Source organism: Pseudophryne corroboree, chromosome 6 (assembly GCF_028390025.1).
Source record: "Pseudophryne corroboree isolate aPseCor3 chromosome 6, aPseCor3.hap2, whole genome shotgun sequence".
In the NCBI taxonomy this organism is placed as follows: domain Eukaryota; kingdom Metazoa; phylum Chordata; class Amphibia; order Anura; family Myobatrachidae; genus Pseudophryne; species Pseudophryne corroboree.
In genome coordinates, this window is record NC_086449.1 from 715,646,610 (window position 1) to 715,664,387 (window position 17,778).

Sequence of the window (17,778 nt, forward strand, 5' to 3'; positions counted from 1 at the left end):
AATAACCCGATTTTTGTAACTATGTACAAGTAATGCAGATAATCCGCACTTGGGATGGGCGCCCAGCATCCACTACGGACTCCGAGAAATAGAATTATCGGTAAGTAAATTCTTATTTTCTCTATCGTCCTAGTGGATGCTGGGGTTCCTGAAAGGACCATGGGGATTATACCAAAGCTCCCAAACGGGCGGGAGAGTGCGGATGACTCTGCAGCACCAAATGAGAGAACTCCAGGTCCTCCTTAGCCAGGGTATCAAATTTGTAGGATTTTACAAACGTGTTTGCCCCTGACTAAATAGCCGCTCGGCAAAGTTGTAAAGCCGAGACCCCTCGGGCAGCCGCCCAAAATGAGCCCACCTTCCTTGTGGAATGGGCATTTACATATTTTGGCTGTGGCAGGCCTGCCACAGAATGTGCAAGCTGAATTGTATTACACATCCAACTAGCAAAAGTCTGCTTAAAAGCAAGAGCACCCAGTTTGTTGGGTGCATACAGGATAACAGCAAGTCAGTTTTCCTGACTCCAGCCGTCCTGGAACCTATATTTTCAGGGCCCTGACCACATCTAGCAACTTGGAGTCCTCCAAGTCCCTAGTAGGCGCAAGACACCACAATAAGCTGGTTCAGGTGAAACACTGACACCACCTTAGGGAGAGAACTGGGGACGAGTCCGCAGCTCTGCCCTGTCCGAATGGACAAACAGATATGGGCTTTTTTTGAGAAAAAAAAAACCACCAATTTGACACTCGCCTGGTCCAGGCCAGGTCCAAGAGCATGTTCACTTTTCATGTGAGATGCTTCAAATCCACAGATTTGACTGGTTTTAAACCAATGTGTTTTGAGGAATCCCAGAACTACGTTGAGATCCCACAGTGCCACTGGAGGCACAAAAGGGGGTTGTATATGCAATACTCCCTTGACAAACTTCTGGACTTCAGGAACTGAAGCCAATTCTTTCTGGAAGAAAAATCGACAGGGCCGAAATTTGAACCTTAATGGACCCCAATTTGAGGCCCATAGACACTCCTGTTTGCAAGAAATGCAGGAATCGACCGAGTTGAAATTTCTTCGTGGGGCCTTCCTGGCCTCACACCACGCAACATATTTTCGCCACATGTGGTGATAATGTTGTGCGGTCACCTCCTTTCTGGCTTTGACCAGGGTAGGAATGACCTCTTCCTGAATGCCTTTTCCCTTAGGATCCGGCGTTCCACCGCCATGCCGTCAAACGCAGCTGTGGTAAGTCTTGGAACAGACATGGTACTTGCTGAAACAAGTCCCTTCTTAGCGGCAGAGGCCATAAGTCCTCTGTGAGCATCTCTTGAAGTTCCGGGTACCAAGTCCTTCTTGGCCAATCCGGAGCCATGAGTATAGTTCTTACTCCTCTACGTCTTATAATTCTCAGTACCTTAGGTATGAAAAGCAGAGGATGGAACACATACACCGACTGGTACACCCACGGTGTTACCAGAACGTCCACAGCTATTGCCTGAGGGTCTCTTAACCTGGCGCAATACCTGTCCCGTTTTTCGTTCAGACGGGACGCCATCATGTCCACCTTTGGTAATTCCCAACGGTTTACAATTATGTGGAAAACTTCCCCATGAAGTTCCCACTCTGCCGGGTGGAGGTCGTGCCTACTGAGGAAGTCTGCTTCCCAGTTTCCATTCCCGGAATGAAACACTGCTGACAGTGCTATCACATGATTTTCCGCCCAGCGAAAAGTCCTTGCAGTTTTTGCCACTGCCCTCCTGCTTCTTGTGCCGCCCTGTCTATTTACGTGGGCGACTGCCGTGATGTTTTATCCCACTGGATCAATACCGGCTGACCTTGAAGCAGAGGTCTTGCTAAGCTTAGAGCATTATAAATTTACCCTTAGCTATATTTATGTGGAGAAAAATCTCCAGACTTGATCACACTCCCTGGAAATTTTTTCCTTGTGTGACTGCTCCCCAGCCTCTCGGGCTGGCCTCCGTGGTCACCAACATCCAAAACTGAATGCCGAATCTGCGGCCCTCTAGAAGATGAGCACTCTGTAACCACCACAGGAGAGACACCCTTGTCCTTGGATATAGGGTTATCCGCTGATGCATCTGAAGATGCGATCTGGACCATTTGTCCAGCAGATCCCACTGAAAAGTTCTTGCATGAAATCTGCCGACTGGAATTGCTTCGAAGGAAGTCACCATTTTTTTTACCATGGCCCTTGTGCAATGATGCACTGATTTTAGGAGGTTCCTGACTAGCTCGGATAACTCCCTGGCTTTCTCTTCCGGGAGAAACACCTTTTTCTGGACTGTGTCCAGAATCATCCCTAAGCACAGGAGACTTGTTGTCGGGATCAGCTGCGATTTTGGAATATTTAGAATCCACCCCTGCTGTTGTAACAGTATCCGAGATAGTGCTACTCCGACCTCCAACTGTTCCCTGGACTTTGCCCTTATCAGGAGATCGTCCAAGTAAGGGATAATTAAGACGCCTTTTCTTCGAAGAAGAACCATCATTTCGGCCATTACCTTGGTAAAGACCCGGGGTGCCGTAGACAATCCAAACGGCAGCGTCTGAAACTGATAGTGACAGTTCTGTACCACGAACCTGAGGTACCCTTAGTGATAAGGGCAAATTTGGGACATGGAGGTAAGCATCCCTGATGTCTCGGGACACCAGATAGTCCCCTTCTTCCCGGTTCGTTATCACTGCTCTGAGTGACTCCATCTTGATTTGAACCTTTGTAAGTGTTCAAATTTTTTTAGATTTAGAATAGGTCTCACCTAGCCTTCTGGCTTCAGTACCACAATATAGTGTGGAATAATACCCCCTTTTCTTGTTGTAGGAGGGGTAATTTAATTATCACCTGCTGGGAATACAGCTCGTGAATTTTTTCCCATACTGCCTCCTTGTCGGAGGGAGACCTTGGTAAAGCAGACTTCAGGAGCCTGCGCAGGGGAAACGTCTCGACATTCCAAACTGTACCCCTGGGATACTACTTGTAGGATCCAGGGGTCCTGTACGGTCTCAGCGTCATGCTGAGAGCTTGTCAGAAGCGGTGGAACGCTTCTGTTCCTGGGAATGGGCTGCCTGCTGCAGTCTTCTTCCCTTTCCTCTATCCCTGGGCAGATATGACTCTTATAGGGACGAAAGGACTGAAGCTGAAAAGACGGTGTCTTTTTCTGCAGAGATGTGACTTAGGGTAAAAACGGTGGATTTTCCAGCAGTTGCCGTGGCCACCAGGTCCGATGGACCGACCCCAAATAACTCCTCTTCCTTTATACGGCAATACACCTTTGTGCCGTTTGGAATCTGCATCACCTGACCACTGTCGTGTCCATAAACATCTTCTGGCAGATATGGACATCGCACTTACTCTTGATGCCAGAGTGCAAATATCCCTCTGTGCATCTCGCATATATAGAAATACATCCTTTAAATGCTCTATAGTCAATAAAATACTGTCCCTGTCAAGGGTATCAATATTTTTAGTCAGGGAATCCGACCAAGCCACCCCAGCTCTGCACATCCAGGCTGAGGCGATCGCTGGTCGCAGTATAACACCAGTATGTGTGTATATACTTTTTATGATATTTTTCCAGCCTCCTGTCAGCTGGTCCTTGAGGACGGCCCTATCTATAGACGGTACCGCCACTTGTTCTGATAAGCGTGTGAGCGCCTTATCCACCCTAAGGGGTGTTTCCCAACGCGCCCTAACTTCTGGCGGGAAAGGGTATACCGCCCATATTTTCTATCGGGGGGAACCCACGCATCATCACACACTTCATTTAATTTATCTGATTCAGGAAAAACTACGGTAGTTTTTTCACATCCCACATAATACCCTCTTTTGTGGTACTTGTAGTATCAGAAATATGTAACACCTCCTTCATTGCCCTTAACGTGTGGCCCTAATAAGGAATACGTTTGTTTATTCACCGTCGACACTGGATTCAGTGTCCCTGTCTGTGTCTGTGTCGACCGACTAAAGTAAACGGGCGTTTTAAAACCCCTGACGGTGTTTTTGAGACGTCTGGACCGGTACTAATTGTTTGTCGGCCGTCTCATGTCGTCAACCGACCTTGGCGCGTGTTGACATTATCACGTAATTCCCTAAATAAGCCATCCATTCCGGTGTCGACTCCCTAGAGAGTGACATCACCATTACAGGCAATTGCTCCGCCTCCTCACCAACATCGTCCTCATACATGTCGACACACACGTACCGACACACAGCACACACACAGGGAATGCTCTGATAGAGGACAGGACCTACTAGCCCTTTGGAGAGACAGAGGGAGAGTTTGCCAGCACACACCAAAAACGCTATAATTATATAGGGACAACCTTATATAAGTGTTTTCCCTTATAGCATCTTTTTTATATATTTCTAACGCCAAATTAGTGCCCCCCCTCTCTGTTTTAACCCTGTTTCTGTAGTGCAGTGCAGGGGAGAGCCTGGGAGCCTTCCCTCCAGCCTTTCTGTGAGGGAAAATGGCGCTGTGTGCTGAGGAGATAGGCCCCGCCCCTTTTTCGGCGGCCTCGTCTCCCGCTCTTAACGGATTCTGGCAGGGGTTAAATATCTCCATATAGCCCCCGGAGGCTATATGTGAGGTATTTTTAGCCAAAAAAGGTTTTCATTTGCCTCCCAGGGCGCCCCCCTCCCAGCGCCCTGCACCCTCAGTGACTGCCGTGTGAAGTGTGCTGAGAGGAAAATGGCGCACAGCTGCAGTGCTGTGCGCTACCTTAATAAGACTGAGGAGTCTTCTGCCGCCGATTCTGGACCTCTTCTCGTTTCAGCATCTGCAAGGGGGCCGGCGGCGAGGCTCCGGTGACCATCCAGGCTGTACCTGTGATCGTCCCTCTGGAGCTAATGTCCAGTAGCCAAGAAGCCAATCCATCCTGCATGCAGGTGAGTTCACTTCTTCTCCCCTAAGTCCCTCGTTGCAGTGATCCTGTTGCCAGCAGGACTCACTGTAAAATAAAAAACCTAAGCTAAACTTTTCTAAGCAGCTCTTTAGGAGAGCCACCTAGATTGCACCCTTCTCGGCCGGGCACAAAAATCTAACTGAGGCTTGGAGGAGGGTCATAGGGGGAGGAGCCAGTGCACACCACCTGATCCTAAAGCTTTACTTTTTGTGCCCTGTCTCCTGCGGAGCCGCTATTCCCCATGGTCCTTTCAGGAACCCCAGCATCCACTAGGACGATAGAGAAATGTGAATATCTCCAGCATCTATAATGCACAAATAATACTCTCTGTCTTGAACTAGAGCTCAGTTCCCCCTGATCCGTGGAAAAGAGATGTTGGACAGTTGTAAGCAAATCAACAATGTATAGAATGACACCATGTAGTCGACTTGCATTAGGTCGACAGATGAAGGGTTAACATGAAAATGGTCTACACATGTTTTTTGTTCCGTTATTTTGTCCCATATTTAGGATCTACTTTATTTACTAGCCACAAGAACATCTTTTGGAAATAGTAAACTGTAGCGAGTAGAGTGAGCCACCATGCCCGTGAGCCGCAACAGTAGAAGTTTCTACTGATGGGGGTCAGATAACAGTGACAATACTACATTTGGGACAAAACAACAAGAGAAATGTTGACCATTTTCGTGTCGGCCTTTAGAACGTGTCGACCATATGCAAACCCTCCAACATGACCCATTCCACTAGGTACAAAATACTCTATTCCTGGACTTTCTTGCCAGTGGCAGTTACAGAGGCGGGGCTGCAGCACACGCCAAAATTCGAATAGGGGAGCAACACAAACTGCCAGTAAGTCCCAGCCGGCGATGTTTGGCAGTGTTTGGGGTGGCAGTTGGTGTGACTCCCCTATTTGAATTTTGTACTATACTGCAGCCACACCTCTGGAGCCCCCACTGGAAGAAAGTCCAGGAACAGAGCATTTTGTACCTAATGGAATGGGTCATGTTGGAGGGTATGCATATGGTGTCGTCCTAACAACTATCTGCCTAGACACTGTCAATCTATTAATCCACACCTGTTATAAGTAACTGGGAGGCAATTACCATCAAAAGTGGAGCATCAATATTCTCCCATAACACTATGGTGGCCAATCCTGGGATCGGGATTGGTGGGATCCCGGGATTTAGGCCCAAAAATGGCCGGGATTCAATCCCGGGATTGGCAGCTCCAATCCCGGGGTTTGAGGGATCAGCGTTGAGCGTCCACAGGACGCTTAAACGCTGCCCGGCTTCCTGCTTCCGGGTAACCAGCGCAGCATGAGAGGTCACGCTGCGCTGTTAGCTGCTGGTGGGAGCCGCCAGCAGCGTTCACAGGATGTTCCCCTCCTGCCCGCCCCCAGTATATGGTAAGTTATATGGGCGGGGCGAGGGGGCGGCCACCTAGGTAAAAGCCAATCCCGGGATACCATTTTTCAATCCCGATACCCGGGATTGAAAAAATGGCCCGGGATTGGCTTCCCTACATATAACTATCCACAATGTGCAAGTCTAGGAATCCCGTATCAAAACAGCAGCAGGATCACATATACCAATACACTTATTTTGAGCTGCCACATAATATAATAATAAGAATTTACTTACCGATAATTCTATTTCTCGGAGTCCGTAGTGGATGCTGGGGTTCCTGAAAGGACCATGGGGAATAGCGGCTCCGCAGGAGACAGGGCACAAAAAGTAAAGCTTTAGGATCAGGTGGTGTGCACTGGCTCCTCCCCCTATGACCCTCCTCCAAGCCAGTTAGGTACTGTGCCCGGACGAGCGTACACAATAAGGGAGGAATTTTGAATCCCGGGTAAGACTCATACCAGCCACACCAATCACACCGTACAACTTGTGATCTAAACCCAGTTAACAGTATGATAACAGCGGAGCCTCTGAAAAGATGGCTCACAACAATAATAACCCGATTTTTGTAACTATGTACAAGTATTGCAGATAATCCGCACTTGGGATGGGCGCCCAGCATCCACTACGGACTCCGAGAAATAGAATTATCGGTAAGTAAATTCTTATTTTCTCTATCGTCCTAGTGGATGCTGGGGTTCCTGAAAGGACCATGGGGATTATACCAAAGCTCCCAAACGGGCGGGAGAGTGCGGATGACTCTGCAGCACCGAATGAGAGAACTCCAGGTCCTCTTTTGCCAGGATATCAAATTTGTAGAATTTTACAAACGTGTTCTCCCCTGACCACGTAGCTGCTCGGCAGAGTTGTAATGCCGAGACCTCTCGGGCAGCCGCCCAAGATGAGCCCACCTTCCTTGTGGAATGGGCCTTAACCGATTTAGACTGTGGCAGGCCTGCCTCAGAATGTGCAAGTTGAATTGTGTTACAAATCCAACGAGCAATCGACTGCTTAGAAGCAGGCGCACCCAACTTGTTGGGTGCATACAGTATAAACAGCGAGTCAGATTTTCTGACTCCAGCTGTCCTGGAATATATTTTCAGGGCCCTGACAACTTCTAGCAACTTGGAGTCCTCCAAGTCCCTAGTAGGTGCAAGGCACCACAATAAGCTGGTTCAGGTGAAACACTGACACCACCTTAGGGAGAGAACTGGGGACGAGTCCGCAGCTCTGCCCTGTCCGAATGGACAAACAGATATGGGCTTTTTTGAGAAAAAACCACCAATTTGACACTCGCCTGGTCCAGGCCAGGGCCAAGAGCATGGTCACTTTTTATGTGAGATGCTGCAAATCCACATATTTGACTGGTTTTAAACCAATGTGATTTGAGAAATCCCAGAACTACGTTGAGATCCCACAGTGCCACTGGAGGCACAAAAAAGGGGTTTGTATATGCAATACTCCCTTGACAAACTTCTGGACTTCAGGAACTGAAGCCAATTCTTTCTGGAAGAAAATTTACAGGGCCGAATTTGAACCTTAATGGACCCCAATTTGAGGCCCATAGACACTCCTGTTTGCAGGAAATGCAGGAAACGACCGAGTTGAAATTTCTTTGTGGGGCCTTCCTGGCCTCACACCACGCAACAAATTTTCGCCACACGTGGTGATAATGTTGTGCGGTCACCTCCTTTCTGGCTTTGACCAGGGTAGGAATGACCTCTTCCGGAATGCCTTTTTTCCCTTAGGATCCGGCTTTCCATCGCCATGCCGACAAACGCAGCTGCGGTAAGTCTTGGAACAGACATGGTACTTGCTGAAGCAAGTCCCTTCTTAGCGGCAGAGGCCATAAGACCTCTGTAAGCATCTCTTGAAGTTCCGGGTACCAAGTCCTTCTTGGCCAATCCGGAGCCATGAGTATAGTTCTTACTCCTCTACGTCTTATAATTCTCAGCACCTTAGGTATGAGAAGCAGAGGAGGGAACACATACACCGACTGGTACACCCACGGTGTTACCAGAACGTCCACATCTATTGCCTGAGGGTCCCTTGACCTGGCGCAATACCTGTCCCGTTTTTTGTTCAGACGGGACGCCATCATGTCCACCTTTGGTATTTCCCAACGGTTTACAATCATGTGGAAAAAACTTCTCAATGAAGTTTCCACTCTCCCGGGTGGAGGTCGTGCTGAGGAAGTCTGCTTCCCAGTTTCCATTCCCGGGAGGAAAAACTGCTGACAGTGTTATCACATGATTTTCCGCCCAGCGAAAAGTCCTTGCAGTTTCTGCCATTGCCCTCCTGCTTCTTGTGTCGCCCTGTCTGTTTACGTGGGCGACTGCCGTGATGTTTTTCCCACTGGATCAATACCGGCTGACCTTGAAGCAGAGGTCTTGCTAAGCTTAGAGCATTATAAATTTACCCTTAGCTCCAGTATATTTATGTGGAGAAAAGTCTCCATACTTGATCACACTCCCTGGAAATTTTTCCCTTGTGTGACTGCTCCCCAGCCTCTCAGGCTGGGCTCCGTGGTTACCAGCATCCAATCCTGAATGCCGAATCTGCGGCCCTCTAGAAGATGAGCACTCTATAACCACCACAGGAGAGACACCCTTGTCCTTGGATATTGGGTTATCCGCTGATGCATCTGAAGATGCGATCCGGACCATTTGTCCAGCAGATCCCACTGAAAAGTTCTTACGTGAAATCTGCCGAATGGAATTGCTTCGTAGGAAGCCACCATTTTTACCAGGACCCTTGTGCAATGATGCACTGTTTTTAGGAGGTTCCTGACTTGCTCGGATAACTCCCTGGCTTTCTCTTCCGGGAGAAACACCTTTTTCTGGACTGTGTCCAGAATCATCCCTAGGCACAGCAGACGTGTCGTCGGGATCAGCTGCGATTTTGGAATATTTAGAATCCACCCGTGCTGATTGTAGCAGTATCCGAGATAGTGCTACTCCGACCTCCAACTGTTCCCTGGACTATGCCCCTATCAGGAGATCGTCCAAGTAAGGGATAATTAAGACGCCTTTTCTTCGAAGAAGAATCATCAATTCGGCCATTACCTTGGTAAAGACCCCGGGGTGCCGTGGACAATCCAAACGGCAGCGTCTGAAACTGATAGTGACAGTTCTGCACCACGAACCTGAGGTACCCTTAGTGAGAAGGGCAAATTTGGGACATAGAGGTAAGCATCCCTGATGTCCCGGGACACTATATAGTCCCCTTCTTCCTGGTTCGTTATCACTGCTCTGAGTGACTTCATCTTAATTTGAACCTTTGTAAGTGTTCAAAAAAATTTTTTTAGAATAAGTCTCACCTAGCCTTCTGGCTTCAGTACCACAATATAGTGTGGAATAATACCCCTTTTCTGTAGTAGGAGGGGTAATTTAATTGTCACCTGCTGGGAACACAGCTTGTGAATTTTTTCCCATACTACCTCCTTGTCGGAGGGAGACTTGGTAAAGCAGACTTCAGGAGCCTGCGAAGGGGAAACGTCTCGACATTCCCATCTGTACCCCCGGGATACTACTTGTAGGATCCAGGGGTCCTGTACGGTCTCAGCGCCATGCTGAGAACTTGTCAGACGCGGTGGAACGCTTCTGTTCCTGGGAATAGGCTGCCTGTTGCAGTCTTCTTCCCTTTCCTCTATCCCTGGGCAGATATGATCTTATAGGGACGAGAGGACGGAGGCTGAAAAGACGGTGTCTTTTTCTGCAGAGATGTGACTTAGGGTAAAAACCGGTGGATTTTCCAGCAGTTGCCGTGACCACCAGGTCCGATGGACCGACCCCAAACAAGTCCTCTTCCTTTATACGGCCATACTGTGCCGTTTGGAATCTGCATCACCTGACCACTGTCGTGTCCATAACATCTTCTGGCAGTTATGGACATCGCGTTTATTCATGATGCCAGAGTGCAAATATCCCTCTGTGCATCTCGCATATATAGAAATGCTCTATAGTCAATAAAATACTGTCCCTGTCAAGGGTATCAATATTTTTAGTCAGGGAATCCGACCAAGCCACCCTAGCTCTGCACATCCAGGCTGAGGCGATCGCTGGCCGCAGTATAACACCAGTATGTGTGTATATACTTTTTATTATATTTTCCAGCCTTGTCAGCTGGTCCTTGAGGACGGCCCTATCTATAGACGGTACCGCCACTTGTTTTGATAAGCGTGTGAGCGCCTTATCCACCTTAAGGGGTGTTTCCCAACGCGCCCTAACTTCTGGCGGGAAAGGGTATACCGCCCATAATTTTCTATCGGGGGGAACCCACGCATCATCACACACTTTATTTAATTTATCTGATTCAGGAAAAACTATGGTAGTTTTTTCACATCCCACATAATACCCTCTTTTGTGGTACTTGTAGTATCAGAAATACGTAACACCTCCTTCATTGCCTTTAACGTGTGGCCCTAATAAGGAATACGTTTGTTTATTCACCGTCGACACTGGATTCAGTGTCCCTGTCTGTGTCTGTGTCGACCGACTAAAGTAAACGGGCGTTTTAAAACCCTTGACGGTGTTTTTGAGACGTCTGGACCGTACTAATTGTTTGTCGGCCGTCTCATGTCGTCAACCGACCTTGCAGCGTGTTGACATTATCACGTAATTTCCTAAATAAGCCATCCATTCCGGTGTCGACTCCCTAGAGAGTGACATCACCATTACAGGCAATTGCTCCGCCTCCTCACCAACATCGTCCTCCTACCTGTCGACACACACGTACCGACACACAGCACACACACAGGGAATGCTCTGATAGAGGACAGGACCCACTAGCCCTTTGGAGAGACAGAGGGAGAGTTTGCCAGCACACACCAAAAACGCTATAATTATATAGGGACAACCTTATATAAGTGTTTTCCCTTATAGCATCTTAATATATATATAAGCATATCGCCAAATTAGTGCCCCCCCTCTCTGTTTTAACCCTGTTTCTGTAGTGCAGTGCAGGGGAGAGCCTGGGAGCCTTCCCTCCAGCCTTTCTGTGAGGGAAAATGGCGCTGTGTGCTGAGGAGATAGGCCCCGCCCCTTTTTCGGCGGCCTCGTCTCCCGCTCTTAACGGATTCTGGCAGGGGTTAAATATCTCCATATAGCCTCCGGAGGCTATATGTGAGGTATTTTTAGCCAAAATAGGTATTCATTTGCCTCCCAGGGCGCCCCCCTCCCAGCGCCCTGCACCCTCAGTGACTGCCGTGTGAAGTGTGCTGAGAGGAAAATGGCGCACAGCTGCAGTGCTGTGCGCTACCTTTAGAAGACTGAGGAGTCTTCTGCCGCCGATTCTGGACCTCTTCTTACTTCAGCATCTGCAAGGGGGCCGGCGGCAAGGCTCCGGTGACCATCCAGGCTGTACCTGTGATCGTCCCTCTGGAGCTGATGTCCAGTAGCCAAGAAGCCAATCCATCCTGCACGCAGGTGAGTTCACTTCTTCTCCCCTAAGTCCCTCGTTGCAGTGATCCTGTTGCCAGCAGGACTCACTGTAAAATAAAAAACCTAAGCTAAACTTTCCTAAGCAGCTCTTTAGGAGAGCCACCTAGATTGCACCCTTCTCGGCCGGGCACAAAATCTAACTGGCTTGGAGGAGGGTCATAGGGGGAGGAGCCAGTGCACACCACCTGATCCTAAAGCTTTACTTTTTGTGCCCTGTCTCCTGCGGAGCCGCTATTCCCCATGGTCCTTTCAGGAACCCCAGCATCCACTAGGACGATAGAGAAAATATATTAGAATTAGACCTCACACATTGAGTAATTTGAATTCCCTTGAGATAAATTGTGCTCACACAGCAATCACTTCTTCCATTTGTGCTTCCTGATAGTTTAGCAAGTTTTATTGTAACAGAGACTAGTTGTAGCCACAATTCATTACTGTAGCCTCTGGATAAAAAGCCTAAACAATAAAAGGTTAAAGCTACTCCTTGCCTCTATTGGGGGGGGGGGGGGGGGATTAAAGTATTTTGTTCGCCGCCGGCCACTCAATGGCACCCGACTGGGCAATTAAAGTGTTGCCGCACTTTGTGCGCACAGCTGCCGGTGCTGATATTACGGTTATGTTGTTCTGGGCTGGTAACTAGTCATATATAATTAACTTAATTACTAGTTAGGTAGTGTCAGTAGCTCCTATGCATGTACAATGTTCAATTAGATCAGGCATTCTCAACTGCGGACCTTAAGGCACACTAACTGTCCAGGTTTTAGTGATATCCATGCTTGAACCCAGGTGATTTAACTAGTACCTCAGTTATTTTGATTTAACCGTTTGTGCTAAAACCTGCATTGTTAGTGAGCCTTGAGGACAGAGGTGGGGGGAATGCCTGAATTAGTGTCAGTAAAGAATAATAGCTACTCCTTGTGAGTTATGCTTTACATTAGATAACATTATTATACAGGTATGTAGAGTTATGTCCACTATGGTTGTGACCCCTAAATTCCACACTATGTCTCTTGATAAATGGTAGCATGTGATTACTGTAAACCGCAAAGAATTGAGTCCACAAGTGGTCTAGTAATAAGGTGGACTCTTCTACAATTATAATTACAGCTCTGCAAAACCCTGGTGAACTGCTGAATATAATTATACATTTCTAAGTAAGAATTCAATGGATGATAGTTAATTCATAACAGGAATCAGGGTTGTGTTAGCATCAAGGGCGTAGCTACCATAGGTGCAGGAAGTGCAGCTGCTATGGGGCCCAGAGCTAAGAGGGGCCCACCTTCCCTGTCAAAGTTACACGTGTTGTGTACATTTTCAACCATTGGGTGGCACATAGGGGCACCTACAAAAAAATGTTGCCTTTCGTCCTATAATATATCTGGTTATACCAATGGACCTGCTCATTCTACTGTGGTATAAAATGAACTGGAGGGCATTATAATGTTACATGTAGTAATATGAATTGGGGCACTGTAATGTGGCAGAATATGATGTGGATGCACTATAGTGTGGCATAATATGAACTGGGGACACTGTATATAGTAATGTATTGCATAATGTGTACTGGCAGCCCTACAATGTGACATACTATGGTCTATAAGATAAACAAGGGCAGTTCTATGGGGGATAACATTAACTAAAGGCACTACTATAGTTCAGTAAGTAAACTAGAGCACTATTATGGGGCATACAATGAACTACTGCTGCAGAGAGGTGTCTCTAGAAGCAATGGGATACGGGCCTCTTCAAAATGTTGCTATGGGGCCCACAAATTTCTGGATGCGTCCCTGTTTAGCATGTATGCATGGGGCGCTGCTTTGTATAATAATGTCAGGTGGATCTAGGTCAGGGCAATCAGAAACAAGGACACAAATACTGCTCATAAATTAGACTAGGTTTTCCAATTCTTTAATGAGGCATCTAAGCCAGTCACAAACGTTTGTATGCGACACTGTAAAGCACACTGGAGTTTGCTAATACTATATAAATAAATGCTAATAAATAAATATATAAATAAATAATGAAGTTTTATGATCCAGGTGTAAATGAAACATGGTCTATCCACATATCCTGGCTTTACCGCTCCCTATCACGACTGACTCCTAATTTAGAATGCTGCAGAGATCCCTACCTCTCTGCCTTGCTGTATATTTATAGACTGTTTTTACATTTATTTATTACAGTGATGGTATTTGCCTGTTAGTAGATTTTGATCTTTCTCTGTTATTTTAATATAATTGTATCTGTTTTTCCAGAATTTTTTTTTTCTTTCCCTTATTGGAAAAACAAGAGTTGCGGAATTTTGGCTTCTATGGATTTATGCAACCCAATTTTAACCGGAAAACAATGTGGAGGCTTTCCTTTAAACACAAGGAGGGGGCAATTCAATTGAATACGATGTTGAATAGCTCCGGGAATGAGTGCCTGGACATATTCAGTGGGCTGCGCTGTAAACCTGCAACTACAGGATTTCTGTTCGCACCCTCCAGAGATGCAAGCAGAAATCCGACTAAAATCGTCCGCAATGCTAGTTGCTGACTTACCGTGTGTGTAAAAAGCATCGCGCCCGGTGCTTAAGTTGGAAAATGCAGGTTACAGAGACTATACCCCACACACATGGAGATAGGTATATGACAATATGTACAGACTCCTGATAGCTAAACTTGCACATTTTAAGTATATTAGGTTTTGCCCCACACAGTTCTACAATAAATCAGATGAATGCCATTGTTAATCTCATGCCCATGAAACATCTACTGGGCATCTACTAGTGTGCCCATAATTCCTTTTCAAACTTTCTATTTGTAAATAGATATATGTCTTCTTATAGAAAATAACTTCTGTTTTATAGAGCATCTAGTGTCTCATTCATATAACATAATTCAACTGCAAATACATTCTGTGCATCAATACTACTATCCTAAAGCACTGTGCCCCATGGTTTGTATAATAAGAGCAGAATGTACAAACAATCCCGTGAGGCTCCCACCTTTGCCTGTAGAGGAACTCCAGATACGGACAGTTTGATCTTTGCAGCCCGAGGCCAGGTAGCAGCCCTTGTGCTCAGTCTCAGGCAGTAGATCGCCATTGGTTGAATTCCATTCCACTCCTGTGAAAAGCAACATCAGACTATATATCAGTATGAGCAGGGAGGGTAGTGGTGCTGAGGGGCTGTGTGTTTTCCTAATGACTAATGCACCATTGCATTTCACATTCTTTTTTATCATATGTAATAAAGTGAATAACATATTCAAAGTTTACCTGCTATCTGCACACTGCGAGGGGAGTCAGTTTATGTGCTGCATAAATATTTGTAAGCATGCAGTCTCTAAATTACCTAGAAACTATTGACGTCACTGAGTCAAATGGCAGCCCTCATTTTGTTGTAGTGGTAACTAGGGGAAAAAAATTAGATTTTTGAACTCACCGTAAAATCCCTACCTCTTAATACATCTGGGGGACACTCACTCCCTGATTTTTTTTTTCTTATGTTCTTGTTGGAGCTTTACATTTTTAGTGCCAATACTCCTGTGCCAGCCCTCTACCCACAAGTCATTGCTGCAGTGTCCCCCAGATTGGATACAACAGGAAAAGAAGATTTATGTTCTGTTAAATCCTTTACTTCGAATACATAAAGGGATACGCTGGGTATAGCCTGGGGAGCTGGAGTTCGATCACCAAATTGTTAACAGCTCTTTCTCCTCTATACCACACCCCCAGCCACAGGCAGCCTTTTAAGTTAGCAAGCCCAAGGTAAGGAGCGAAAAGAAGGAAAAGGAAGACTGGCACGTACTCCGGTTCAAACACACAGTGAATGTGCGAACAGGGGAACCAGTAGTAGGGTAATAAAACCCAGCAAGCTAGGTGCGTCAGGGTGGACGCCCTGTGTTCCCTACGGATTTGAAGAAAAGAATGTAAGTAAGAACATAAATCTCCTTTTCCATAGGGGACACAGATTATACTGGGGCATCCCAGAGCAGTCTCCCTAAGGGAGGGGATGGTCCTGGGCTGCCCTGAGAACCTTTAACCCTGGGTCGGTACGATTCGTCCAGTTTCTGAACTAGGTAGAGGTTAGCATAGAAACTCGTACCTCTCTGAGACAGGGGAACCGGGATGATGACCCTGGAGGCCAAAAGGGAGCGAATGGACTCCCTGAGAACTCTTGCTTTTCCTGGATCTGCTTGAAAGCCAGTTGAAAAATACCAAGTTAGAGGACACTTCTGAAAGGTTAGGGTGTAGTCTTGGGAAACTACATCTCTGACCCAGGCATCCCTCGTGGTCATCATCCATACATAGGAATAGAGCAGAAGCCTCCCACGCTGAAGTCTCCAGGTGGAGGTCTGGCCCATCATGCAATAGGCTTGTCAGCTGGCTTGGTGGCACGTCATCTGGTGGACCAGGGCTTCTTATCTTGAGACTTGGAGACCTTTGAGGAGGAACTATGGAACCTAGAAAAAGACTGACCCCTGGTCTTTCCTTGCGAACAAAAGGAATGAAAATTAGACGTTAACGATCAGGCAGAAGAAAGGATAACCGCCTTGGACGATGCCACCATAGCCACTATCTTGTCTAACTCTGGACCAAAGAGTACCTCCCTTGAAAATGGAAGAGCCTCCAGAGCCTTCTCCTCTGTGTCAGCACTTCAGGAATGCAGATGAAGGGCTCTTCTGCCCGCCACAGCAGATGCTGACACTTTGGAGGTCAAGATCTGTGTCAATAGCTGCATTACTAAGATAGGAACCCACCTCTCTAATGTGCCCCACAAGAGACAATAACTCTTTCTGTGGGTACCAGAACTGAGGCCGTCCTCTAGTGCATCTCCCCAGGAGCCAACAGCCTTAGCCACCAAAGCAGACGCGAGGGCAGGGCGTGCATTAACATCCGCATTAGCATAGATTGTCTTGAGGAAGACCTCTAGTTTCCTTAAGTGAAGGATTCAAGGGTATTCGAAAAAGGGAGGATAAAAGACCTAAGAAGTCGGGCAATGTGAGCATCAACTGGAGGAGGGGACACCCACTTAGCCCGAACTGCAGCTGGTAGCAAATAAAAGGACGAAATGAGCTTTGATACCTGAAAGTGCCTATTAGGGTGAGCCCATACAGCTGGAATGAGGTCCTCATGCTGCACAGAAGGGAATTCAGCCATCACTCTCTTCTGATGCTTAGATGAACGATCACTGTCTGGCATCTGCTGGAAAGATGCTGACACCTGTGCCAGCAGCTGCGCTGAGTGAAGGACTGTATCCACGGTGGCTCTATGACAGACAGCTGTGAATTTCCCTGAGCAGTAGAGTACACCGGTAACCTGGGCTACACTTGTAGAAAGACTAGCAAGGGAAGCTGGCCCGTGGCCCCTAGTGGATGAAGGAGAAATTACCTATGAAAGTGTGGAAGCCCATGCTGGCTTCTGACTGGAAGCAGTGGCAAAAGGAACATCCCGCAGTGTACCGATGCAATAACGGATACACAGGTCATCGTGGTCTGGACCCTGAGGAGAAAGGACTTCAGCACAAGTTCTACAGCTACATAACACAGAAGCGCCCACCTTCCTGGGTGCTTTGTGCTTGGAAGACATTATAATGCAATCCAAATGTCCCACCACACACAAAAGTTAGAAAACAGTGGTGTGCCCTTTACAGGGTCATGCAATGAGTGGTAAAGCACCACAAATGGATAAATAAGTGGGGCTATATAGAGTGTATTATACCATGGTGAATGCAGAAAATTGGTGTTCACTCTAGTGTGACCAGTAACAGCAGCAATTCTTCAGAAAGGATATTAAATATACCAAACTGAAAGGTACACACAGCGAGACACTCTCCTATACACTAAGGGGGTAATTCAGGCCTGACTGTAGCAGCAAATTTGTTAGCAGTTGGGCAAAAACATGTGCACTGCAGATATATCATGTGCAGAAAGAGTTAGATTTGGGTGGGTCATTTTGTTTCTGTGCAGTGTAAATACTGGGCGCTGTATGTTTACACTGCAATTTAGATTTCAGTTTCAACACACCTCACC

General features: G+C 47.0%; 1 protein-coding gene across 5 annotated transcripts in view; it reads right to left on the minus strand.

The window, feature by feature from the left end:
- Positions 1-17,778, minus strand: part of GEMIN5 (gem nuclear organelle associated protein 5) — a 305,616-nt gene that overhangs the window by 200,221 nt on the left and 87,617 nt on the right. For all 5 annotated transcript variants that reach the window (XM_063928370.1, XM_063928371.1, XM_063928368.1 and 2 more), the window contains one exon: positions 14,751-14,870. In XM_063928370.1, the coding sequence (XP_063784440.1) occupies positions 14,751-14,870 (120 nt within the window). The remainder of the gene's footprint in view (positions 1-14,750; positions 14,871-17,778) is intronic.